Genomic DNA, 26,979 nt, shown 5'->3' with positions numbered 1-26,979 from the left:
ATCCATTCGCTCAGCTCTGCTGGCTGGTCTTTTAACTTCCATATCTCATCCGCGTGGTCTTGTTGCAGAATCGTTCTTTTACTGAATTCTCTTCTTTAATTCTTTCCTCTCTTCAACAAGTCTCCATGTATTCTCCTCTCTGAGTTCGTCTCGCTCCCACCGCCGGCCTGGCTGCACCCTCACTTGCTTCTTTTAGACGCGGCCCTGGCTCTGCCATGTCGCCCGTCAGTATCTGTCATTCTGAAGATCTGGGGCTGGGTTGCAGCTTGAAATGAGCCGTGCCCGGGGCCAGCTCTATGCTGGCGGACGAGTCGTTATTTCTTCGTGGGGCGGCTCTTCGTCTGCCCTAGGGTGAGCACGGCGGCCCCGGCCCAGCCCCTGTGCCCTAACTGCCTGGCTGAGTCTGCCTAGCTCCGGCCACGCTGCTGAAGAGGACCCCAGAGAAGCCAGTGCTGGTGGCACACCCGATGTCTGGTAGCGGATAAACCCTTTAACCGGAAAGTGGCACTTTAAACGGGAGCCTTTGGGGCATATGGGTGCAGGCCTTCCCACCCCAGCACCCCAAAGCCTTCGGCCACAATGAATTCAGCTCGCAGGACTGCAGGGAGGCAGGTTGGGGCTGAACGTTATCCCCACCATAGGGCTGGGGGAAGAGAGGCAGAGATGAAGTGACTTACCTGAGGTCATACAAAGAGTCAGGCAGAGCTGGGAATGGAAGCCAGGAGTCCTGGCTCCTCCCCATCCCCCTCCCCGAGCTGGGGAGAGAACCCAGGAGTCCTGGCTTCCTCCCACCCCAGACCCCATCCCCCTCCCCGAGCTGGGGAGAGAACCCAGGAGTCCTGGCTCCTCCCCATCCCCCTCCCCGAGCTGGGGAGAGAACCCAGGAGTCCTGGCTCCCAGGCCCCGCCCCTCCCTGAGCCAGAAGGACCCCCGGACCCCGCTCACTCTCACTCCCCCCGCCCCTTCCCCGGCATCACGTGGTCCCAGCCCATGGCCGCTCGCGGCCCGGCTTCGGAGGCCCCGCCCCTCCCCGCCGGTGAGCTCCGCCCCCAGGCGGGCCGGGCCGGGCCGGGCCGGGGCGGGAGCGAGCGCGGGGAGCCGCCGCTAGAGGCAGGCGGGCGGGCGGCCGCGGCGGGCAGCATGGAGGAGGAGAGCGGCTACGGTGAGCGCGGGGCCCGCGGGAGGGGGACAGGGCTATGGCAGGGAGCGCTGCCCCCTGGGCACTGCTAGGGGCTGGGGGGTATAGGGCTGTGGAATGGGGGACAGTGCAGGGGGGCTGGGGGGTATAGGGCTGTGGAGTGGGGGGCAGTGCAGGGGGGCTGGGGGGTATAGGGCTGTGGAGTGGGGGGCAGTGCAGGGTCGGGGGCTGGGGGGTATAGGGCTGTGGAGTGGGGGGCAGTGCAGGGTCGGGGGCTGGGGGTATAGGGCTGTGGAGTGGGGGGCAGTGCAGGGTCGGGGGCTGGGGGGTATAGGGCTGTGGAGTGGGGGGCAGTGCAGGGTCGGGGGCTGGGGGGTATAGGGCTGTGGAGTGGGGGGCAGTGCAGGGTCGGGGGCTGGGGGGTATAGGGCTGTGGAGTGGGGGGCAGTGCAGGGTCGGGGGCTGGGGGGTATAGGGCTGTGGGGTGGGGGGCAGTGCATTGTCGGGGGCTGGGGGGTATAGGGCTGTGGAATGGGGGGCAGTGCAGGGTCGGGGGCTGGGGGGTATAGGGCTGTGGAGTGGGGGGCAGTGCAGGGGGGCTGGGGGGTATAGGGCTGTGGAGTGGGGGGCAGTGCAGGGTCGGGGGCTGGGGGGTATAGGGCTGTGGAGTGGGGGGCAGTGCAGGGTCGGGGGCTGGGGGGTATAGGGCTGTGGAGTGGGGGGCAGTGCAGGGTCGGGGGCTGGGGGGTATAGGGCTGTGGAGTGGGGGGCAGTGCAGGGTCGGGGGCTGGGGGGTATAGGGCTGTGGGGTGGGGGGCAGTGCAGGGTCGGGGGGTGGGGGGTATAGGGCTGTGGAATGGGGGGGCAGTGCAGGGTGGGGGGGGATAGCTGCCCCCTGGGCACTGCCAGGGGTTGGGGCTGCTGGGCTGGGGGGCAATGAGAGGGAGGGGGCCCCCCCAGTGTGGGGAGTGAGGCGAGGATCGCATTCCTTGGCTTGGGAAGAGTGGCGGGGCGTGTGGGGAGGACTGTAGGACAGCTGCAGGGGCAGATGCTGTAGGCTGTTCCCTGTGGGTCACCCCCCAGGCAGGGCTCTCTGTGTCTGAGGTCTGGCACTGCCCCAGCTGCCACTCAACAGCTGGGCACATGGGCTCTCACCAGTAACCGGGTGTGTTTTCTCTAGTGCCTCTCTGTGGCTGCATTTGACACTCCTTGCTGTTTCCTGTTGCTGCAAGTGATCGCCTGGGTGCTTTCCTCTGGCAAAGCTCTAAGCAGGGGGCAGGAGCATAAGGGGGTCTGGGGAGCTCAGAGCTCTGCTTGGGTGGGCTGTGGGCACCCCTGCTCAGGCTGCTCTCTGGTCACCCCCGGGCAGGCCTGTCATCAAGCTCTGCTTGTGCGAAACCCCAAACTGCAGTTCTGGCAGCACGGAGCAGATGCTCTCAGGTCTGTGGCCATGTGCTCGGGTCGCAGACATAGTCGTGTCTGGCGGGCATGACACGACATGCTGCTTAAACCCTGGCTAAGCTGAAAGGTGGGTCACGAAATGGGGAGTGAGAGGACCGGTCCCAGGGGACTTGGCTGTTTAAATGAGGAATGTGTAGCTTGCAATGAGCTGCAGGCAGGGGGAGAACAGACCCCAAGATGGCCTGGAAGGGGGGAGGTTGAGCGTGAAAACACCTTGATTTGCTTGAGGAGAGGGAGGCTGGGGGTCTAATCAGTGTGCTCAGCCTGCTGTGGCTTTGAGTGTCACGTTCCTAGTAACCTGGACTACAAAGAGGAGTTCGGGCCTGAACTCTCCAAAGCTGTGAAATGCAGGGTTTGAGCGGACCCCTCTCCCTGTGCCCCCCAGCAGGCCTGTGTATTGTGGGAGCTGACCGTGTGCACGGTCTCCGGGTAGGTGGGCTACCATGCCTAGAGGTGCGTAGGTGAGGTGAGGACAGAGCAGCAGGGCTAACTGAGCAGCTTGTCTTTGCTTCACTTGGCTGATCACTTCACTTCCGGACAGAGTGCACTGTTGTGAGCTTGCAGTTTTAATTAAAGTTTTCCTGGAGTACAGCTGGGGGAGGCTGGGGGGAGAGTTCTCTCTCTAAACCCCCCTGGCTCTTTTCTAGTTAAAGGACAGCTTGTTTTTTAAATCCAAATTCCCTCTTGGCTGGAATCTCTCTGCGACATCCTTGCAGCAAGTCAGTGAATTAGTATGTATGACCCAGTTATCAGCATGAACCCAACCTTCATGCTAGCAGCTCCAACACAGACCTGCTTAAATTATCCTCTTACACTGCTGCAACATCTCTCATCCTACAGACTGCACCAGGATTTCTTAACCCTTTGGAGGCAATTGCCCTTGAGTATCTTTGGCCTTTCAGATTTAGGGGACTGGAGTGAACTGGCTGGTGCTCTGTGGTGATGATGGCGAGACACCTCTCTTCACTTGGTTTCTGAATGTTATGAAATTCATATCTCAGGTAGCGTGGACTTCCCTGGTAAGTCACTGGGGCCTGGTGCTGATGTCACTGGCGCCTTGGGTGTGTTGGTGGGGTAGCTGTTCTCAGCTCCCTGTGTAGATTACTCTCTTGGTGGGAGTGGCTAGGTAACAAACAGCTGTGTGTGCGCCTGTGTCTACACACCTGCTCGTGTTGCTTTTGTTCCTGACTCATTCAGGGAAATGGTTGCTGTGCTTGGAGGCTCATGTGGCTTCTCTTGTAGTCCTGGATGCCTCGTCTGGTGAAAGCAGAATGGTGCTGGCCTAAGCCAAGTGCAGCTGCTTTCCCTCCAGAGTGCACTGGAAGTGCTGGATTAGTGCTGCAGTGGTAATCTCTTTCAGGCAAGTGGCAGGCTGCCCATCCCTGCTCTGAATGTTATTAGGATCTGTGAATTCCAACCAGGTCAGCGTTGCTGCTTGCCATGTGCATGGAGAAGGACCCAGAGTTCTTGTTTGGCTGGTGCAGCTGCATGCAGAGGGAGGTACCTGGGCTGCCGATGACTGTCAGTAGCTCTCGGGAGGCAGCTGATGGAAGAGCCCGGTGTTCGCGGGACAGTGCCACCTGTGCACCCCAAAACTCCTCCGGATGAGCTGCTGGCCCCTGGGATTCACGCACCCCAAGTGCCCCATTGGGACTGTGGAGGTGACCCCATCAGATGTGTTCCGGGTTCAGAAGCTCCGGATTCTTGCTCCGAGACTGACCTTCCTCCCAGTCTATGGTGCCTGAGAGGTGGCTTAGAGGCTGAGGAATTCTGCCTCAATGCACCATCCCCAGTGGCATGTAATGACTTTTTGAGCATAGACTAGGCGGTGCCAGCAGGCTGTGGAAAGGAGCATGCTCTGCCTGCCCTCTGTGGGCTGAGTAATGGACCAGTTCACTGCTCTGTAGCTTTTCTTTCTACCGATAGATCTGGGCAGAAGAAACTCAATCTACCCTACAAAGCGTCCTGCCCATCCCAGCAGCTATCGGGAACATGCTAAGCCAGGCAGGTCTGGGTGACGTGTATTGCAGCAAGGGGCAGAGAGTCCATGGCCTGGCTAGGGCATGCACACTATGTTCCAATCGTGGGACGTGGCAGGGCAGCAGGCGAGGTGTCCCCAACACACTGCTGCTGTTATAGTGTGGCAAGCAAGGGGGTTCTTGGTCTTTCTCTCCATTATAATAAGTGAGGCTCAGTGGGTTTGTTCAGTAGCCAGTGGATTCAAAGTGAGCCTGCTGCCAACAGACAGGTGCCCTTGTGGGACTGCTGGGTGCTGTTCTGTGCCAGCTGCTGACACTGCTTAAAAAATGCTCCCTTTGTTTATTTGCTTACAGGGAAGCTAACTATTCCAGGTTGTGCATGTGAGCTGTATCCATCTGCTAGGCCAGCTTGGGGGGTGAGCCAAGGCGTGTGGAAGGGTGCCACGTGCCCAGGGTTATAACCTCCAATCCACATGCAGTCTGCAGTGGAAGGAATTATCCAGGGAGGCTTTGGAGTGTGCATCTCAGCAGGTTTGGTTACTTCCTGGTATTCGCACTCTGTGTGCTGTGCTGGGTTCTCGCAGGAGCCTCGGGGAGGGAAGGATGAGACGACCGGAGAGATGGGGCTAAAATTAAGCTGTCTCTGACCATTTTTTTTTTTTTTTTTTGGCTGTCACTTCAGACAGCATCCTCCAGGGAGCAGTCTCAGCAGCACGTGCCCTGCTCCCACCCAGGCTATGTCTAGATTATCTGCATCATGTCCTGGGAACAGAGAGAGAGAAACTGCTGTTTGTGTTCATGAAACCAAGCCCACATCCTGTGCAGCTGCTGTTCACAACCCTTTGGTCTGTTACCCCACAAGTGGGCCCGGCTGGCTCGTGTGCGTGCCCTTCTCAGTTCCTTTTCTGCCATCTCAAAGTTGTGACACTGGCTGTCCCCTCTGCCCTAGCAGCTCTGGCTGGGACTGATGCTTCATGTTATGGTGGCTGTCAGAAGCTATCAGTGATGCTGAAACTGACTGGCTCTCTGGGCTTCTCCTTTCAAGCTGCTCTCAAAATAAACCAAGAAACCAGCCAAAATCTCTAGTTTTGACCATTGCCGACAGGAATCTATGATTTCAGACTGGAGGGATGTAACTAGACCTCCCTTCACGCTCACCTGGCTGTCCTTCTCCAGGGGCTCCCATGCTGACCTGCCTTTTGTGCTATGACCCCTCTGTCCCAATGCAGCCAACACCACCTGAAGTTAGCTCTGAGCCTGGCTGTGTCTGACACAGCAGAACAGTAGGTTTCGGATTGCCTTGTCACGCAGATGATACAACCATAGCTTCCTGACCCCTGGGCTGCAGGACTCCACTGCCTGCATCTTCCCTCGCTGCTCCACCTGCCTTGCATTCAGCTGATGCTTCTGAACGCTGGCTGAATTTAAACTCCCAACCAGTGCTCCTCAGACCCTTCCAGGGCAGGAGCTGGGCTGGAATTTCATAGTGTCTGTTGAGCTGAACTTCTTGCAGACAGCAGCTGCCAGACAGCACCCCTTTGCAGCTGATCACCGCCACCTGCCATGCACAATGTGATCACGCTCTAGGCAAATACAGACCTGGGCCAGGTAGTGCAATTTTTTTCTTTTCTTTTTTTCTTTTTTTTTTTTTTTAAGTAAAAGGCGAAAGATTTATACGAGCTGAAGAGAAACCAGGTAGTGCAATTGCCCAGCTCCTCCAGAACTACCGGAGCCATGTGAGGTGGCTCTGAGACTCTGCCACGCAGCTTCTGTGGCTGCAGGCTCTGTCACTTCTAATACATTGAACACTTTACATTTAATTCCCAGCTCTTCCTCGGTCTCTGCAGCTGGACCCCTTGTACTTTATTGTCTCTAGGCAGGGGGGTCCAGGCCAGGACTTAATGGGCAATCTCCACGGTGCACCTTGGTGTTGAGGACAGTGGGGCTGGTGAGTCAGCAGGTGGCGATCTTCCTGGGGCGTTAGTACTCGCCCTGTGGAGCTGGCGGTGCTGTGCTGCTCCAGGGGCTGGTCTCAAGAGATGTGAAACTGAGATCCTGACTCTGACCCTTGTGGTGCTTACAGTGTGGTGAGAGGTTGCCAGGGGCCACAGACTTGGCAAAAAACCACCTGTAAAAATCCAGCCAGGTTGCTGACGGCCACGCTTTGCTGGTTGACCAAAGCGGCTGCTCCCAGATGATGATAGACCACTATCCTGGGATCTGTAGGAGTCCATTTTTCTTGAGAGCCAGGGTTGTCTTCCACAGCACCTGGGCCAAACTCCTGTGGGCTAATTCTGTTCTGCCTTCCTAAACTGCCCCTGCAGTTCCAGGCCAGTATGGTGCTGCTCTTCCTGTTTGAAATCCTTGTGCAGTGTAGCAGAGCTGCCACGTTGCACCCCAGAAGTGTCTGCATTTTGGTGATGCGTGAGTAGATCCCCATGTGTTTACATTTTGGTTTAGTTTGGAAAGCACTTGGATCTCTTGGGACATTTTGTTCTCTCTAGGGCCCCCTCAGCACGGGCACCGGCAAAGCAGCCAGTGTAGCTGGAGAGTACAGAGCCAGATTTTTCTTGTGGCAGGTGACTGGGTTTTGTGTGGCCAGAGGCTGAGCAGGGGCTACTCATTGCACCAGAGCTTGCAAATCTGTTGCTAGACTAGCCACCCACTATGGTAAGTGGCTCACCACTAGCTCTCTAGTCCACAGCTAGCCAAGGAGCCCAGCACCCTCGAGTTTTCTCTGCCGCCTGTGTCTGTCTCAAATGCGAGGTGGTTCCCAGCCTAAAGCTGGGACATCATGGTCTGTCTCCTGTGCCAGCAGCCCTTTGTGCTGCTCGGGGAGCTAGTTAACACAGCAGGCTAGGTGCCAGGGCCCTTGTGTTAACCCGGGCCCTCTGCTGTGGTGGAGACAGGCTGCACCTTTGCCTGGGGACACTTGTCACTAGGGCCCTCTTTTTCCTAAGGGACAGTGAAGGGCCCCTCTCTGGCCAGGCAGGGGTCTGTGTCCTGGCCCCTTGCGAATGGTGTGATTCTGCTGATGCTGTACTTCTGCCTCTCTGCGCACGTGGTGTGTGACCTTCCCCCAGCTGCCTGCCTCAGCACAGAGCAAATCCCTGGGTCAGCAGCTGGTGGCATGGCTGCGTCTCTCTGGGACCATGTGGCTCTTTTCTCCTCCGCTGCACCGAGGGGGCTTCCCCATTGAAAGCGCTCTCCTTAGGGCACCAGCCCATGTTGGAGAGAGCTCAGAGAAGTGAATCACATTCACTCAAGGGCTCAGAGCTGCACCCCTGCAGTTTAGCTAGGCGATGGGGCTAACAGCGGGAGAAGGTCTGCAGGGGGTCCATGCCGGCTGTGAACACCACGGGCGGTGCCAGGTGTAAGTAACAAGGAAGGTTGTTTTGTTGGCAGTTAATCGGGAAGCCTAGAGCTGTGGAGTGGCATCTCTCTGGCTTTAAATCTAACTAAATAATTGGGAGGAGAAGGAAATCAGGGCTGAGCACTGTGCCCTGCTGGGCTGGGGCATCAGAGAGTAGCCGACAGTGGGCGGAGGGGACTCAGAAGGGCTGTTCTGCTGGATGCACTGACGTGTTGGCCAGGGCTGGCCCACGCCCCTCCCTCCGGCCTGTGGGTGCCAGGGCAGTGGACACTCCTGGCAGGGGATTGACCTGTAGTCCCGCTGCACTCTGGGGTTACTGGCAGCTTGGGCTGTGGGGATGAAGGGATTTCTGTAAGTGGGGCTGATGCAGCCCTCTGGGGGTGGGAGTGCAGGCCTGGGAGCAGGGTGGTGCTGCAGGAGCTGATGGAGAATAATTCAAAGGCACTTTCTGTGCTGGGAAGCCCTTTGGCTGGAGGACAGCAGGGATAGCAGCCCCACACCTCACGCAGCTGCAATGTTCCCATCCCTCCTGGGCTCTCCCCCGCAACCATGTGGCTGTAACTCCGTGCCAGGGCATACAGCAGCAGCATGAGCGTCTGTTAGGGCCTCACCCCCAAGCCCCTGCCGTCACTTGCTGCTGCGAGCCCCCAGCAAGCCACTGAGCATCCTCTATAGCCAGCGATCTCGGGTGTGTTTAGCAATTATCCTGCGGCAGAGCTTAGAGGCCTGTGCCAGCTTGGGTCCCGTGTGCAGCCTGTCAGCCCTACCCCAAAGAGCTGACCACATAGGACTCCAGGGGAATGGGACAGGAGTGATGGAGAGTCAGGGTTGTGAGCAAAGGCTGCAGCGCATGGGGAGGGGCCGTGCAGCCAAGGTGCCACGTGGTGGAGCCAGAGCGTGCCCATCGGTACAGCTTGGTTCTCCTTCAGCTGGCTTAGCTCCATCTCTTCTTAGCTCAGGCTATGCTTGTTCTAGTGAAACAGGAAAACTCACTCTGGCTCCTTCCCCGCCGCTGACGGGGGGTGAGCTGGGGCAGGGCGCACACTCAGGTTCCCTCCACAGGGCCTGCTGGCGTCTCCTTTCAGCAGTGCCAGCCCCCCATCCACCCAAGTGCCGCTGTGGGGCTCTGCACAGGCCATTCCTAGCACTGAAGGGATAGCGGGCGCCAGGAGCCCAGTCATCCCACTTACTAAGTGGCCAGTGGCGGCTCTTGCTAATTAGCATGGAGTCATTCGAACTTTCTTCTCTGGGTAGGGAGCCATGAGCCGCTCCGGCTCTTTACCCCCATGGGAGGTCATGCTGGCTGGGCCACCTCGGCATCCTGTGGGTTAAAGCCGTGGTGCACCATCGGTGGGTGGCCAGAGTACTGTGTGAGCCTCACCGGTGTTTGTGGGCTTGCTAGAGATCCTGCCCAGCTTTCCGGGCATGTGGAGAACTGCCGGTCAGTGCCAGGCCTGCTGCAATGCTGGGCCAGCGACCCCCTCCCTGCCCGGCAGAGCGCCCTTCCCCCAAGGGGAGGGGCTCACGGGGGTTGCAGGCATTTCTAATCCCAGCTGTTGAGCCCCTGAATCGTCCAAGCCCCACTGAAGTCTCAGCAGGGGCCTGGGGCTGTTCCCAGCCCATGGGGAGTTTGCCATTTTCTCTCTCCCCTTCTAGCCCTGAGCTTCTGGAACCCCAAATCCAGGAAACCCTGGCGTCTCCTCCCCTTATAAACCTGATCACACAGCCATAGCCCCCCAGTGCCCCAGCAATGCCCTGCGGAGCCAAGTCCTTCCCCAGGCCCGTGGCTGTCGCTGGCTGTGAGCACATTATGAGCCAGGCGTGCCACAGCCAGACCCCTGGGATCTGGAATAGCAGCACAGAGATTTTTATTGGTTTAAATAAAACCCGCTGTGCATATGGGCTCCTACTGCTTCCTGTGAATTAAAGGGTTTTCTGCTTTCTTGCACTTCCAGTGTGTCATGGGGTCCTGTACTGGGGAAGCTGGAGGTCTTGGCTGCTGTCGTTTGTGGGGTTTTGTTTGGGTTTGTGGGAGAAGTCCATTAGCTGGATGTTTCTTCTAATAACATCAACCAGTGAAATAGCTGAGAGATAAATCCAGCCTGTTATCTGTAGGGTTCAGAGTTAACCACCTGCTGACCCCAGTGCGGCCAGCGCAAGCTTCGGGGATCTATTTTTTCCAGCTGCCTACAGACTCAGGCAGGCATCACAGCACAGGTTGTGTTTGGGTCACATCAGCAGGGTTTGTCTGGCCCCATCCCAGGGCCAGGCGTGTATCTTGTACAGTGGGTGCTCCTCGCTTTCTGGAGTGGGGTTTCATAGCACGGTTGGGGGGAATGCAGGACATTGCTGGGCCAGGCCCGCTGTGCCTGAGGCTGGAGCTGGGGTGAAGTTCACACCAGTTTTCTTCCCAAATGCCCCAGGCCAGGACCCTCGCTCAGAGAAACGTGGCCAGGTGGGTTGTGGGAAACAAGCTGGTGCCCAGTGCACAGGACACATCTCTTTGCCTTGGCTGAAGGAAGGAAGCTCAGGGTGTCTCTCTGTGAGGTACAAACCTGTCCTGATTTCATATCAGCTGGGAGCTTCCCTGGCACACAGGGATGTTCCTACTGCAGCGGGATTTCCTCTGGCAGCTGACACTGGGCCTCGGGCAAGATACTGAGAGGACTGTGTGCGCTCTGTCACCGGCCCGAGTGTCGCGAGCACAGCATGGCTTCCCCTGTGCCTGGCTCCTTCCTCAGCTTGAGCGTTTGCCCTGGAGTTGCTGGTGATGCTCAGGGTCGAGGCTCAGGCCTGTGGCAATGGCAGCGCTGGCCTCTGGGGAAATCAGAAGGTCAGGCGTGTAAGCCGGGGGGCAGCATGTGGACCTCGCTGCCGCACTGCACTTCCTGGGAACAGTCGTTAACCTCTGTGCATTTTCCCCACGTCTGCACAATCATCTGCACCATTCGTCTCTTGCTGAGAGCTGCCCTGCAGGCCAAGCTCCTGCCCCAAGTGCCCATGGGACCTCCTACCAGAGGTTCCCCCACAGCTGGTGCCCCTGCCCCACTTCCTGCAGGCATCTCCTACCTCCTTCCCTCCGATGTCTCCTCCAGGGAGCTCGTGGCTGCCCCTTCTGCTCCTGACTCTTCTAGCTGCGCTTCTGTGCGGTGGGCTCAGACCCCTCGGTTGCTTGGCAGATTCTGCGTGCAGTGGCAGCTCCAGGCCCTGGCCTTTGGTTCAGAGCTAGTTGCTTAGTGCCTTCTTGCTGCAGCAGCTGGTTAGTTCTGTGGGGTGGCGTCTCTCTGGGCTGCCTAGGCTGCCCTGTGACGCGCCCCAGCTCCCGTGTCTGGAGGGGGAAACGCACCCGGCTTCATTGTTTCAGTCTCTTTGAGGCACGTGTGGAGCAGCAGCTGCAGGGGTCTGAGGGGCTCAGATGTGGGCGAGGGGGACAGGTGGCCAGGGCCGCAAGGGGCTGAGGGCTTAGGGCAAGAGGTGATGGGGAAGCAGGCAGCATCCATCCTTCCAGCGTGGGCTGAAGCTCCTAGGCCTGGCCTCTGTGGCTGGGTCCGAGCTGCCCCAGGACTCTCCCAGCTACGCAGTGCATGGGCAGTTCAGCGCAGCTGTCCCAGGGCAAGGTGCTCACGAGCAGAGGATTTACATGGGGCATCACCCAGCCAGAGCCCAGGTCTCACTGGTGGGGAGGCGCGTGTGGGGCATCGGGGGTTCAGAGAGGCTGGGCAGACATTCTCCCTCCCTCTGCCCGTGCGAGATGCTCAGGCTGAGCCAGTGGGTCAGAGACATGGGGAGCATCCTCCTCCTCCTGCTGCAGCTGGTGCACATCATGCTGGTGGCCGCCCTCGGCAGGGCTGGCGGGGAGCTAGCCACCCCCCACCCCCCCATGCTCTCCCCACCTCCACCACTTCGGCTTGTCGGCGTTGTAGTTTTTTATGCACCTTCCCTTTATGCAGTGGTGGTTGCTATGCAACCACCGGGCTCACTGGATGCTTAAGGCTCTAATAATACGGAAGGCGAAAACTGACCTAGAAATCCCCCCGCTCCCCTGGGGGCAGGAGGGGTGGGCTGGAGCGGATAGGCTGGGGCAACTAAGGGGAAGTTCCCCAACTAACTGTCCTCTAAGTGGCTTTGAGCCCCCCCAGCCGCTGCTGCAGGAGCACCACCTGGGTTAGTTTTCGGGAGGGGAGCTGGGATTGGCTGGCCTCCTGCGTGGGCTTCGTCAGCTGGGAGCTTCCCGTTGCTAGATCATCAGTTCCTCTTGCTAGAGCCAGACCGGGGAACCCTCTGTCTGTCTGTCTCCCTCCTACTCCCTGCTTGGAGAGTCCTCGGGCTCTGGTCCTCCCTCTTCTGGCAGGTGCTCTGCCTGGCGTGAAGTGGGCACCTGCTGGGCCCAGCTGTTCCTGCCCAGTGGCATTGGAGTGACACGGCACTCAGTCCCCACGGCCCCTGCAGCATGGGGACGGTCAGCGAGCTTTGTGCCTCGAGTTTCCAAGCCTTCCTGTGCCCCTCTGCGATCGCCAAGGCAGGTATGCGCGTTACCTCCCCCCTCTCCCTGTGCAGGCAGCTGGGAAGCAGGCAGGATCCCAGGCTCCCGGGAAGCCCTTATGGTGCTTGCTGCTCTGCGCCCTTGTGGCTCTCGCTGACCGTAGTGCAGAGAGTGCTCACTTGCCCTTCGTGCCTTCGTGTGCTGCCGGCTCCTGACCTTTCCCTGGGAGCTCCGGGCAGGGCTGCTGTGGGTGCCCCATTAGGGTGCTGAGCTGTCCCTGCCAGGAGGGCATGGGGTCGCCAGGGGGCTGGCATAGCGCCATCCCTGTCACACAGGTGCTGTGTGCAGTGCCCAGGACAGTGACTCACTTGTGAGGAGGGTGCCAGGAGTCTGAGACTGCTGCAGCCCCTCAGAGGGTCTGGACAGGCCCAGGGTTTCTTCTGAGCCGCACTCGGCATGTGTGTGCAGCGGTGGCATGGCCACTCCTTGCTGCAGTACCCTGCGGCCTCACCTCAGGAAGGATCAGGCTGCTTCTCAGCCCCTGTGCAGGGGGTGAGGCTGCTCTGCTGCCAGGCGTGGGAGTGATCACGAGTGTCGGGAGCTGCTGGGTGAAGTGTCCTTGGCTAAACCACAGAAACCAAATGCAGTGCAGCACTGAGACTGCCTGTTTCCATTGCTCCTTCGCACGAAGCCTCTGGGGTAGCACGTGAAGGGAGTGCAGGCAACCCTAGGTCCCAGTTGCTGATGTCTCTGGATTCCTGGTCTTGTCGCGGAGTGCGGGGGGTGGGGAAGGGTTGTCACCCTAGGGACCCAGAGGGCATTTGGCAGTGTCTGGCATCAGCCGTATGGATGAGGGGTGGGGACTGGGCTGCAAGAGTTGACACTGTGTGCAGAGCTCCCATCTGCTGGGTGCTTTTGATACCAAGCAGCTTTCAGGTCTCTAGGCTGGCATTGAAGTACCAGGCGTACAGGAAATAGGCATGTCAGGGTCCTGCTCCCTGCAAAGCGCCTCAGCCTGGCTCTGACCCGCTTCCAGCTGGGCCTGTATGGAACATCTTGGGGTCAGCTCTGCGCTGTGTGTAGGGGACATGGTGCCTGCGATGGTCCGTGCATCCCAGGACACTGACCGTGTGTGCCAGGGCAGACCTGCCAAGCAGCCTGGGCCCCATGCTGGTGTCTCGGTGCCTAGGGCATGCTCCTGAGGGGCCCATGGCCGTCATTCCCTTCTGCTGGTTCCCTAGGGCATAGCAGTAGCTGGTGAGAGTCCCTGGGCCCGTCGGGCACTGACCTGAGTGTGGCATGAGTTTGAGGAGCCATCCCTAGGCTCCCCCTTCAGAGGGTGGGGGCAGGGACCAGTTGCTGGGGAGGGCTGTGAAGAGGGGACCGGCTCTCTGTCCCCCTCGGAATGGCTGTGTCCCCGTGTGCCTGCAGTGTCCAGGGCAGGAAGAAAGAGTCAAGGGCACACCGGGCATCAGTCTGTGATTCCCCGAGGGGGCTGAGGAGGGAGCCAACCGCCCTGCTGCCGAGGGGCAGAGACTGCTCCCTGGGCAGCACTGGCTGCTCTGGTGCCCGCTCTCCTGGGAGCGTTACTGACGCAGAGTTGTCTGCAGAGGCTGATTTACCATTTGGCTGGCCTGAAAGGGGCGCTCTGGCTGCTTGTCACTAGCTGGGAGCAATGGGTCTGCCCCACACCCCCTCGGCCCCCTGCCTCCACCCCTCTCCTGTGCCAGAACCAGGCAGGTGGAGGCTGCATGCTCAGTCGCCAGTGTCTTGCAGTTTGCAGAGGACAGGGTGAGAGGTTGTCAGGCAGGAGCAGGGAGGCAGGTACATGCTGAGCACCTGCTGGGGGGAGCATGGCTGATGGGTGGGACCCGCAGCTCCCTGCTATCCTATCCCTCTGCTATCCCACCCCTGGGCTTTCCGCAGCTCTGCCGGTACCCCTCAATCATCACCAAAGTTCACCTGTGTTGCCAGGCAGATGTGTGCTGTGCCTGGCCATGACGGGCTAGATCCCCTTCCCTTCTGGCAGGTGGGTGCGGGGTCTCCAGGGAGTCGGCTGGTGTTTTAAGCCCGGGCATTTGGGGGAAGCTCCTGTGACTCTGTTTCCCCCATCGGTCACTGCCAGGCTCCAGGTGACGGCTGCTGCCTGGGGAGGCCTGCTTGTAAATGGGCCTGACTGTGGTTTAGTGCAGGCGTTGGCCAGACCGAGCCCTGGAGGTGGTGGGCCAGAGGGGACCCAGGGCAGGCATCCCGCGGCTGCACTGCCATTCCTGCAGTTTGGGGAGATACAGCCCCCCTGCTCTGGGCCTGCTGCTCTGCCCCAGCGGGCAGAAGGGGGTTCTTGCTTGGAAGGAGCTGGGGAGCCTGCAGCCAGAGCGCTGCGTGAGCCAGTGTCCATGGTAACAAGTCCTCTGCTCAGCCGGGAGGCTGCGGGCAAAGAGCTGCTGCTTCTCCTTGGCCTGGGCAGGGCTCGGGCTGCTGTGCAGCGGCTGTGGGTGAAGAGGCATGAGGGTGACTGGGGCCTGGCTGCCCATGGCCGGGGGTTACTCCGCGTGGCAGCTGAGGAGCCTGGGCCAGCCTGGCTGCAGGAGGGACCCTGGCAGCATCCCTGGTGCTGCCTGCATCCGCAGGGGGCCTCTGGCTGCAGCCTGTGGGAATAGCTCGCTCTGATGTAACCTTGGGACGTGCAAGGCGCAGTGAAAACAGGATGTGGTGGCCCTGTGCCTGCAGTGCTGAGGCAGCAGGCAGGGGTGGGAGGCGGGGCAGGAAGTTCCTCGGCAGTGGCTGGGAGGCCTGAGTGCCCCTGAGCTGGGGAGCAGCCAGTGGGCAGTGGGACTGCTGTGTCTAGTGCCCGGCCTTGGCGCAGAGCAGCAGCTAAATCCTCCCTTTGCCATGTCTGGTCTTGGCCACCAAGCCCCCCGTTCCTCCACACCCTCCTTGCCCCATGGCACTCCGAGGCTGATGCAGGCAGGACTCCTCAGGTGTCTGGGAACTGGGAAGGCCCTGGAAGATCATAGAATCATAGAAGATTAGGGTTGGAAGAGACCTCAGGAGATCATCTAGTCCAAACCCCTGCTCAAAGCAGGACTGATCCCCAATTAAATCATCCCAGCCAGGACTTTGTCAAGCCAGGCCTTAAAAACTTCTAAGGAAGGAGATTCCACCACCTCCCTAGGTAACGCATTCCAGTGCTTCACCACCCTCCTAGTGAAAAAGTTTTTCCTGATATCCAACCTAAACCTTCCCCACTGCAACTTGAGACCATTACTCCTCATTCTGTCATCTGCTACCACTGAGAACAGTCTAGATCCATCCTCTTTGGAACCCCCTTCCAGGTACTTGAAAGCAGCTATCAAATCCCCCCTCATTCTTCTCTTCCGCAGACTAAACAATCCCAGTTCCCTCAGTCTCTCTTCATAAGTCATGTGTTCCAGTCCCCGAATCATTTTTGTTGCCCTCCGCTGGGCTCCTTCCAATTTTTCCACATCCTTCTTGTAGCGTGGGGCCCAAAACTGGACACAGTACTCCAGATGAGGCCTCACCAATGTCGAATAGAGGGGAATGATCACGTCCCTTGATCTGCTGGCAATGCCCCTACATATACATCCCAAAATGCCATCAGCCTTCTTGGCAACAAGGGCACACTGTTGACTCATATCCAGCTTCTCGTCCACTGTCACCCCTAGGTCCTTTTCTGCAGAACTGCTGCTGAGCCATTCGGTCCCTAGTCTGTAGCGGTGCATTGGGTTCTTCCGTCCTAAGTGCAGGACTCTGCACTTGTCCTTGTTGAACCTCATCAGATTTCTTTTGGCCCAATCCTCCAATTTGTCTAGGTCCCTCTGTATCCTGTCCCTACCCTCCAGCATATCTACCAGGGAAAGGAGGGGCCAAGCCCTGCTGCACTCCATCCCGTCAGCCGCTCACAGGGTGTCATAGGTTGAGTTCTGCTTTCCCAACACATGGCTCTCCCAAACCCTGTTGGCCCTGGTCAGTCCAGTCATGAGTTACCAAAAAGCAGGGCAGTGCTGTGCTTGGCCGGGGTCCTGCCCTGTGAGCTGGGTTCGTCTTCTACAGTATGTGTATGGAGTGTTACCATTCTGCCAAGCTGCCCCGAGCCCCATAATGTCCATGGCCGGGGACAGATGGGATGGTGGTGAGCTCCCCCCAGGGCCCGTGCGCCTGGCCATGGGCAGGGACTCGCAGCATAGGTGGGTTTTGCTGGTGTGCTGGCGGGCCCAGCCCTATGATGGGTTTGCTCCCTGTAACCCAGCAACATGCTGCAGACCTGGCTGCCATGAGACATGCCAAGCCCTGGTGCTCAGCAGGGTTCGGGAAAGCGGGGACACAGCTGGGTGATGACATCCCCAGTACAATCAATAACATTTAAAATAACCAGGCCTGTGGACCAGGACAAACCCTCCTGCTTCAGGACGTGGGCCAGCCTCTGAGAGAGCGTGGGAAGAACTGTCCCTGGAGCGGGTCACCCCGTGCCTGCCTCCTGGAGGGCTTCTGCTTGCTGGGGGCTAGAGGGGCCCTGGGCTGACCCAGGCTGGCAGCGCCGATGTTCCTGTGTAACCAGCAGAGGGCAGCACAGGCCAAGGTGGGGCCCTGTGACTGGCGTGTCCCTCCCGCTGGGGGGCAGGATTTGTCCTCTTGCTCTGAGGTCTGGGCACAGGTGGCTCTCTGTGCCCCTGGGGGCGGGGGGCATGGCCCTGGCTCGGCCGGAGACTGTGCGGGGGCAGGAGCCAGCAATGCTACCTAGGGATGCAGCCAGTTAGTGGCTAGCAGGTCCTGCAGGTATCGGCCTGGGCCTTGTCCGTTAATGAGCTGGGGAAGGGGAGGAGAGCCAGCAATGCTAATGGGAGGGTCTGCCAGCACCCAGGGAGCAGCAGGAGGAGATGTAGGGTGAGGTGTTGGAACAGTCACGGGATGGAGTGCAGTGCCTGGGGCCAGCGAGCAAGACCTGGCCCCGGAGGAGATCCGGCTGCGCGTGCAGAGGCCTGATGTCCCAGAGCAGGGAGACATCAGTCCCCTCTGCAGACCCAACTCGCTGGGATGCTGCACTCCCCTGTGAGCCCCTCCTCGCTCGGGAGATGCAGGGAGAGGGGCTCTGAAAGGGCCTGGCAAGTGCCCAGAGGAGCAGCAGTGACCTGCCAGGGTTATGGCTAAGAGCTGAACTGGGGGAGGGGGAACCCCAAGGCAGTGGGCAGGCTGGGGAAGCCCATGGGGGAGGGGATCTGTGCCAAGGTTGGCCTCAAGCCAGGTCTCTCGCAGGCCTGGGGCTTGGCTGCTGTTATCCACAGTGTTCTGCATCTGAGGGTCTGAGCTGCGGGTATCCTCAGGGCCCGTCTGAGGGGACACGGCTGTTGGACACTTTGAAATCTGTCATGTCCCAGCAGTGTCCTTGGCACCCCTAGGTCCAAAACTGTCCCCCTCCCTATCCCTCAGGTCTGCTGGGCCCCCCAGGCAGGTTTGGATTTCCCATCCTCCAGAGATGCAGGCTGAAGCCCTGGACCCAGCTGTCTGGGGCGAGTAAAGCTGCTGTTGCCTAGGGCCCATGTGGCAGGGCAGAGCCTTTGCCCCAGACCCTGGGGGTAGGAAAGCCCAGGGTGGCCATGGCAGGGCAGGAATGGTGCGCTCAGGCCCAGCCCAGGGTCTGGGGCAGATGCTGTGGGGCGGGTTGGCATGTCTTGGGGCAGTGCCTGGGCCGGGATTCTGGCTTGGAGCACGGCGTGCTGAGCTGGGGATGGCTGGGAGCAGAGGGGTTAATGGCTGCTGACGGCAGGAACAGGGTGTTGGTACTGTAGCTCCGGATGACGCCCGTCCGGCTGACAACTCACTGGCTCAGAGCGGCTGTGAGTCACTCCGGGAAGTGCAGTGAGCGGCAGGTGTCCCACCCTGCCTGGCCTGACGGAGCTACCTAGTGCGGGAGCCGAGGACAGGACAGGCCCTGCCGGAGCACTGGCCAGGATGGTCCTCAGGACAGAGGAGGGGAGTGGTGAGTGGGCAGGGTGGGGGTGGCTTGCTTTATGTTCTTGGGAGGGGGGGTCTCTGTGGCCCTCCCATGTGGCTTTGTGACTCGAAGAGGGGCTTGGGAAACATCCGGGCCCCACTTCTCTGAATGGTGTTAATGGGTGGGCTGTTGGGGAGGTGAGGGGGGCACTCCTGGGTCCCTCCTCTCCACGGATTTCTGCTCCTGCCCCAAAACGCACGCTGGGCCTGAGTCCAGCCCTCCCCATATGCCCCTTGTCAGTGCTGTAGCGGTGCCTGGCTGGCACTGCCCAAAGCACCCAGGAGGTCAGCTCCGCCCAAGTCCCAGGTGCTAAGGAAGTATTGGTCCCGCCTCTCTCATATGTTGGAGATTGGAAGAGCACAGGGACCCTGACTGGGCCATCCAAACCCTGCCGCAACCCCCTCACCACATCAGCTCCTGTGGACTGTGCTCTCCCCTGCCCCAGAGGGTAGCTCCATGGGGTGCTGCCTGCCCCCGTAGTAAACACTCTGACCCATGGGCTCACAGAGGCTCTACGTGGGCATCCCAGTGGCTGTTCGTGGTTCGCTGGCCAAGGCAGCACATGGGCAGCTTGTCAGGAGCCGAGTCTCTGCTCTCCTGCCCAGCGAAGGGTTATGGGTGCTGCGCCCTGGGAGAAGGCATCTCTGGGTCCCTCCCAGCTGCAGGCTTCAGTGCGTCTCCAGGTCATGCTGCTGCTTGCCCCAAAGCTTCCAGGCCGCTGGGAGGGTGCTGGGCGAACTGCGAGTGGAGCAAACAAGTCCCATGGGCCCTCCTTCCCAAGCTGTTGGGGAGGGGATGGGGCTTGGCCTCTGCTCTCTGCAAGTTCCCCTCCCAGGCCCCCTTCACCCTGAATCTTGGGGGGATGGGTCCCTTTGAAAGAGTGCCCATCAGGATCTGCCAGGGTGCAGAGCAGAGGGTGGGAGTGTGGGGTGGCCACAAATCCGAGCTTCCAGCAGAGCTCTTGGCTGCTGCTGAGTTCAGTTGCCGCCACCCCCCCCGATGTGTTATGCAGAGAGACTGGCAAACCCTGTTCAGTGATAGCGGGACCTTGTGCCAAACCAGCAATGCCTAGCTCTGCCAATGCCCCTTAACTCTGACCCCAGCCCTGACTAACCTGGCCCTGAGCCTCTCAGCTCTCCCCAGGCCCCTTAACTCTGACCCCAAGCCCTGGCTGTCCCGGTCCTGAGCCCCTCAGCTCTCCCCAGGCCCCTTAACTCTGACCCCAAGCCCTGGCTATCCCGACCCTGAACCTCTCACTCTGCCCGTGCCCCTTAACTCTGACCCCAGCCGCTGGCTATTCCAGTCTTAGCCTCCACTCTGCTCCCTTGAACACTTGAACCCTGGTCTCAAGGAATAAAGTGGGGGTTCTCCTGTTGAACATATGTGGGTGGGGGTGGGGAGCAGGGCTGTGTGTTGGCACTTCATAGGGTGGCACGTGAGCTGGGCAGGGCAGTGAGATCTTGTGCATGTTTCTGGAGGCTGAATCCTGTGGAACTGTGCCAGGACTGGGGCACTGTGGGCTCAGTCCCTCTGGGAGGGATTCTCACTGGCTGCTGCACTGCCCCTGTTCCTAACACAGCTGCGCCCTGAGCCTGCAGTATGGGGGCAGTGATACTGCCTGGCACAGCTCTGCAGGAGAGGGGGTCTCCTTCAGCCTGGGTGTGTCAGGAGGAAGGGGCACTGCTCTGGCCTGGGGCCCAGCGTGGGGAAATGCCCCCACTAGCCCTGTGGGGCTGGTTCAGATGGCTCCCTCTGCTCAAAGCTGGGCTCAGCTTTGTGCAGAATCGCTGCAGCACCTGTCCGTGTCTCGGCCAATGTCAAAGGGAAGAGCCAGCCCCTGGCTCCTCCCCAGCACGAGCCTCGCTTGCCTCCTTGGGTGGGCGGCTTTAGCAGTGATCCTCTCCAGGAAGAAAGCCCCCCACACACACAGATTGGCCCACTCCTAAGGGTGGGAGGAGAACAGGGCCGGGCTGTTGGTGGAGGCAGTGGGATTGCTCTAGGCCCAGGAGTGGGCTGACTCCGTCACTACAGGCGTGTTCCCTTGCTCTTGGCATTGCATGGGGAAGGGGCCAACCCCGAATACCCCCCTCCCCGCCCCAGCTACTCCACACTCACCCTGCCGCTGCCAGCCAAGTCCTGCTCCTTAGCCTAGCGCAGCCGCTGGAGTCTGTCCTGACCCGAGCCATGGCCTGGCAGGGAGCAGTGGCCGTTGCTGCAGCAGGCCTGGCCTGACTCGGCGGCCTGTGGCTGGGTCCACTGGGAATGGCGAGCTGCTGCCTACCCTGAGACTCAGGGCCAGCTACCCTTCCCTGGCATGGGGCCCTGGCCCAGGCCAAGCTGCCCCAGTGGGTGGCACCTGGACTGAGTCACTGTCTCCGCTGAAACGTGGGCTCTGTCCTGGCCAAATGGCGGCTCCCATGGGAGGGGTGGGTGTTGAGGCAACGAAGCCCCTCCCCCGCAATTGTTGTGGGGCTTCCCCACCTGTCCCCACAGACTGCTGGGAGCTGGAGTTCTAGACCCGAGCTTCTCGTTGTGGCTGGGCAAATTGAGGGGGGACCCAGCTAGGACTCTGGAGTCCTTGTGCAGTCGATACTGTCCAGGTTGGGATAAGGTCCCATGTAGCCTTGGCAGGTTGATGTCCTGTCTGGGAAGGGGTGGGTCTGCCCTGGGAAAGGGGGAGCGTTCAGCTGTATGGTGGTAAATGGCCCCCTCCATCTCTCTGTGCCCAGTGCCCAGGAGGGCTGGTGTGGCCATGTCTCCCCCGGGCTTCCCTTTTCCTCTGGACTCGCAGACGGGATGAGCCTGTAACTGACTCACTCTTGAGAGTCGCCTCCACTCAGGACACAGGACGATGGGTGCAGGCACCACGGGGGAGCTGCCAGCCCTGTGCAAACAGGCCGCCCCGCTGTGCAGACACCTGGGACTCCAGGCCGGGGGAGGATTCCACGAATGGGTTGGGCCCCTGTCATAAATATAAAGGGAAAGGTAAACACCTTTAAAATCCCTCCTGGCCAGAGGATGTCAAGGTTCCTTCCCCACTCTGAACTCTAGGGTACAGATGTGGGGACCTGCATGTAAAACCTTCTAAGCTTACTTTTACCAGCTTAGGTTAAAACTTCCCCAAGGTACAAACTATTTTACCCTTTGCCCTTCCACTGCCACCACCAAATGTTTATCTGGGTTTATTTATTAGGAAAACGTTGTTTGGAAACATCTTTCCCCTAAAAATCCTCCCAACCCTTGCACCCTACTTCCTGGGGAAGGTTTGGTAAAAATCCTCACCAATTTGCATAGGTGACCACAGACCCAAACCCTTGGATTTTAAGAACAATGAAAAAGCATTCAGTTTCTGAAAAGAAGGATTTTAATAGAAGTAAAAAGTAAAAAAGAATCACCTCTGTAAAATTAGGATGGTAAATACCTTACAGGGTCATTCGATTCAAAACATAGAGAATCCCTCTAGGCAAAACCTTAAGTTACAAAAAGACACAAAAACAGGAATATACATTCCATTCAGCACAACTTATTTTATCAGCCATTTAAACAGAACAGAATCTAACGCATCTCTAGCTAGATTACTTACTAACTCTTTACAGGAGTTCTGACCTGCATTCCTGCTCTGGTCCCGGCAAAGCATCACACAGACAGAGAAAACCTTTGTTTCTCTCCCATCCCGCCCCCAGCCTTGAAAGTATCTTGTCTCCTCATTGGCCATTTTGGTCAGGTGCCAGCGAGGTTATCTTAGCTTCTTAAACCTTTACAGGTGAAAGGGTTTTTCCTCAGGCCAGGAGGGATTTAAAGGTGTTTACCCTTCCCTTTATATTTATGACAGCCCCCTCTTCTCTATCCTGCGTCCGTGTTTGTCTCCACCTTCCCTGTTGCTGACACCGGCAGGTCTGTGTCACAAGCCCGTTTACCATCTGCAGCAGCACGGCTGTCTGCAGGCTCAGCTCCCGCTGCCCAGCCTGACGGGGGCCCCAGAGCCCAGCCATTCTAGGGCAGGCGGGCACCTGCTCCAACCCCATGGGGTGGGACGAGCTGGCAGCAGAGGTCTCGTGGTGCCCAACACTCCTTCCCGCCTGTTGTACCTGGGCCCCTTTCGCCTGGCAGTGCCCCTGCGCAGGCCTGCTGTGTGTGTTGTCGCCTTCTCAGGGTGGCAGGGACGGTCTCCCTGGCAGCGCCTGGGTAGCAGCGTGCTGGCGGTGCTTGGGGTGTGCGGGGGATTCCTCCGTGCCTGCTCTCCCAGCCACCTTGCGCTCCAAGTACCGGATGTGTGGGTGGTGTGAATTTCCATCCCTCACCAAAGGCTCCGTGCCGCTGGCTGGGCCTGGGTGCTCGGTGGGCTAGCAGCAAGCTGGAGTTGTCCTAGGCTGCGCTCCGTGCCCTCCCCTCCCCGCCCCTGTGCACCACTCCAAGTGTGAGAGGAACTGCAAAGCGACACAAAGAGTCGTGAGCACTAGGAGACTGTCAGTGCTGGCTGGTGGGAGCCAAGGGGCGGGGGAGACCCACTTTCCGATAAGGTGCTAAGCATTGGGCAGGGCGGCTTTGAGAATTGAGGTGAGGCAGGACGGTTGTGTGGCTACAGCCAAGCTCCTGTGCCTGGCCCTTGACATAACGACATTGCTGAGCCCTGGGGGACTGGCCAAATCAGTGGAGCACGAGTGTACTGTGTTCTCGGGAATTCTTTGACACCCATCACCATGGTATCTGAGTGCCTTGCGCATAAAGTGGGTACGCAGTCAGTCGTGCTTTCTGCAGATTCTGTCTCGTCCTTCGGGGGAGGAGCTTTGTTTTGGAGCATTTGCTTTGAATGGTATTTCCTTTGTTTGGGATTTCGGGGTGCCAGGGGGTGTCCGTGTTACTGTGGGGTGGGAAGTTGTGGCTGTAACCTGTGGGAAGGGCCGACTGGGTCTGTAGCTGAGCTACTAAGTTACTGTGACCACACTGTGATCACGTTCAGCATCCTGGGGGGGGGGGTCCGGTGATGCCAACTCAGGTGACGTTATTGCAAGTCTCATGGTGTCTGGTGGTCTCAAAGCTCCAGTTCCAGCTCTGTGATTAGGAGAGAGCCTCTGCTTTATTTTAGGTCAGTGTTTCTAGCTGGTTGTGGAGAGAAGCTCGAAAGCATGACCTGAGTGCGCCCAGAAACCTCAGACCATGAGGCAGAGAACTGCCCCCTGTTTTTAAAAAATGCCGCATGCTTTTTAAGACAGACTCCTAACTTTGAGGGCCTGCTTGGGGAATTTTGCATACATGTCTGGGGCTGGTCATGCTCGGAATCGATCCAGTCAAATCTGGAGGTCATCTGGCACTGACCTTTAGAAGGGGGAGTTCCAGGAAAGGGGAAGCTAGTCAAAAAGGCCCCATCATCAGAAGTGAGAAAATTTCCATGCTGAGCCTGGAGAGGAGAAGTGACTGGAGCTGCCCACGTGGTGCATCCAGAGCAAAGCACCAGGCTTAAGTGGCACGGGACAGGAGAGTACTGTAGCCAAAGGGGGCTGGTCCTTCAGAAAGCAGAAGTCCAGTCCTAGGGCACTAGAAAGCCCCCTAAGCCATGATGGAGAACATCCAATAGAAATTAGGACCGCGAAGAAGGATTTGAGAGTAAACTGTAAAAGGCAGAAGAACAAAAAATTCTTTAAATATGTCAGCAGCAGAAAGCCTGCAGGAAGCTTGATGAGTCTGCTGGACTGCCAGGGACTAAAGGGAGGAGGGGAAGGACATTGCAGAGACGCTTAGTGATTTCTTTGCCACGCTTAGTGATTTCTTTGTATTGGTCTTCATCATAGAGGATGCTGGGGAGAGACTTGCTCTTCTCTGGTGATCTGGGCAGGGCTGTCTTTGTGTTGTTTGTACTGTGCCTAGCACAACAGGTCCTGGTCTGTGACTGGTGCCTCTGGGCATACCACAGTATAAATAATAATAATAAAGAGGCATTGTTAAAGACAGAGATGACAAAAGAGGAGGTGCTACTAACAGGTAGGCAATGTCATTAAAATGAGCAGCTATTCTACAGAAAGAATTGGATGACTTTGAGGCCTGAAGTAATAGAAATGGGACGAAATTTAATAGTTTTATTAAGATGTTGAAGTAAAAAGAAAACGGTACAGAGTTTAAGCAGAGAAGTTTCTGGTTATCAGGGAATAAGGTACAGATTATCAAGGGGTGCGAAATTCGGTTTAGGAACGGGTGGCGTAAGGAATACATAATCTGCAATCTCCCCGATTGGGGGTAAAAGTTTAACGGGTCAAAGTACAGACACTGAGATATGGGGGTATGTTGTCCATATAATGGCTATGTACTTAGCAGAAGTTCTTATTGGTCTCTGTGCCAGGGGCTCATTAGTTGATAATGACAGGAGGCAAAAGACCTGGGTGTGCTGATCGATCACAGGAGACCCATGAGCTGCCGATGTGCTGCGGCTGTGAGAAAGGTAAATGCGATCCTAGGATGTATGAGGCACGGTATTTCCAGTACAGACAGGGGAATACTAATGCCATTGTACAAGGCACTGGCAAGTTCTCACCTGCAAAACTGTGTGCACTTCTGGTCCCCCCCACTTCCAGAAAGCTGAATTCAGAGTGGAGCAGGTGCAGAGAAGGGCTGCTAGGATGATCGGGGCAGTGGAGAGCTGAGCTGACCAGAGGAGACTAACGGAGCTTGGCTTGTTCAGCCTAGAAGGCTCGGGGGGATCGGATTGCTCTCTATAAACACGTTGGGGGTAAACCCCAGGGAGGGCGAGGAGCTATTGACGCTAAAGGACAATGCTGGCGCCAGAACAAATGGGGACAAACTGTCCAGGAATGCGTTTAGGCTGGAAAAGTAGAAGACAGTTTCTAGCTGTTAGAGGAGGGAGGTTCTGGAACAGCCTCCTAATAGCAGTACTGGGGGCAAGCAGACTAACTAGTTGGAAGATGGCCTGGGTTACATTTAAGAATGATTAGCTGGCACACAGTCTCAAAATGTAACTCTAAATGGGGAATCTCCATCGAGTGGGTGGGTTCCTAGTGGGGAACCACAGGGATCAGTACATGGCCCCATGTTGTTTAACATTTGTATCACTGACCTGAAAGAGAACCCAAACTCCTCATGGATAGTTTACAGATGACATAAACCTTGGGGGAGTGGTAAATAACGAAGAAGACAGGTCTCTGATTCAGAGCGATCTGGATCACTTGGTAAGCTGGGTGGGAGTAAACAGTATGCATTTTAATATGGCTAAATGTAAACGTATGCCTCTGGAACAAAGGATGTAGGCCATGTTTACAGGGATGGGAAGCAGTGACTCTGAAAAAGCCGCGGGGGCTGTGGTGGATAATCCACTGAACATGAGCCGTAGCCAAAGGACTAATGCGATCGTGGGATGCATAAATGGGAATCTCAGGTAGGAGCGGAGAGGTGATTTTAGCTCTGTATTTGGCACTGGAATAAGGTGTACGTTTTTACCATGGAGGGTTATTAACTATTGGAGTGGTTTACAAGGGTTGTGGTGGATTCTCCCTCACTGGCTGGCAGTTCTTTACATCAGGATGGGATGTTTCTCTAACACCTTTGCTCTCGGCATTGTTTGGGGCAGGTCTCTGGCCGTGTTAGACAGGAGGTCAGACTAGATGGTCACAAGGGTCCCATCCGCACTTGGAAGGTAGGGAGCTAGCTGACTGCAGGGGCTGGGCTGGGCTGGACTTGACCCAGAGGGTCCCACCCGCCCTGTGCTCTACAGAACTGGACGGTTGTAAAAGTTTTGGGTATTTTTCAAGGTGCTGGGAGTCCTGAGAGACCCCCTTGGGCTGGTGATTGCCAGCAGACTGCCCGGCGGGGCATGCCCGGCGGTTCGACCAGAGTGGCAGTGCTTCAGAACATGGTGGCTCTGAATCCGCTGGGAGGGTAGCGGGGCACGGTGGGGGCCCCAGGGCCAGGCAGGGCGCCCCAGGGCCAGGCAGGGCGCCCCAGGGCCAGGCAGGGCGCCCCAGGGCCAGGCAGGGCGCCGGATGAATCCCTGGCCCAGAGGCGTTAGCGGGGTTCCTGCTGCTCGCTCAGTGCAGGAACGGGCCGGGGGGCAACACCCCGAAAGCCGCTGAGCTCCGGCGGCGGCGGGGCTGGCTCGCCCTGGCCCGAGACGCGCCCGGGGCAGTCGGAGCGGCGGGGAGCGGGGTGATGGCGCCCCATGGCCCGCACAGCCCGGGGAGGTGGGGCCGGGGGCCGGGCTCGCCGGGGGTTAATGCGGGGCCGGGGGCCGGGCTCGCATTGGTGCAGCCGCGCTGCTCGGGGCGCCGGGCCGCTGCCGCCGCGGGAGCCCGGGGCCGATGCGATGGTGCGGGGCGGTGAGCGGGGCGGGGGCTCCGGGACCCGCCCGTCCGCCGGGGGCGGGGCGGGACCGGGGGTTCGCGGCGGGGGCCCGGCCCCGGGACCCCGGCGTGGCCGCTCCGCCGTTAGGGGCCCTGGCCGGGGACAGCCCGGGGGCGGGACGCGCGCTGACGGGGGCTGGGCTGGTGCCGGGGGCGTTTACACGGAGTTCGGGTCCTTGGGGGGGCT

General features: G+C 58.7%; 1 protein-coding gene across 6 annotated transcripts in view; it reads left to right on the top strand.

Annotated features, from left to right (window-relative positions):
- The first annotated feature begins 1,077 nt into the window (after nucleotides 1–1,077).
- CYTH1 (cytohesin 1) overlaps nucleotides 1,078–26,979 on the top strand; it is a 40,462-nt gene continuing 14,560 nt past the window's right edge. Inside the window, exon 1 of one of the 6 annotated variants that reach the window (XM_074970936.1) lies at nucleotides 1,078–1,162. In XM_074970936.1, the coding sequence (XP_074827037.1) occupies nucleotides 1,141–1,162 (22 nt within the window). In that variant the 5' untranslated portion in view covers nucleotides 1,078–1,140. Of the gene's footprint in view, nucleotides 1,163–7,773; nucleotides 7,952–12,223; nucleotides 12,475–18,281; nucleotides 18,433–25,757; nucleotides 25,832–26,979 lie in introns of those variants that run through there. The other 5 variants (XM_074970934.1, XM_074970939.1, XM_074970933.1 and 2 more) reach the window with 5 other exon arrangements.

Source organism: Natator depressus, chromosome 14, assembly GCF_965152275.1.
Source record: "Natator depressus isolate rNatDep1 chromosome 14, rNatDep2.hap1, whole genome shotgun sequence".
NCBI classification, from domain to species: domain Eukaryota; kingdom Metazoa; phylum Chordata; order Testudines; family Cheloniidae; genus Natator; species Natator depressus.
Note: the sequence above shows the minus strand (reverse complement) of the source record. Positions and strands in the feature narration are given on the sequence as shown.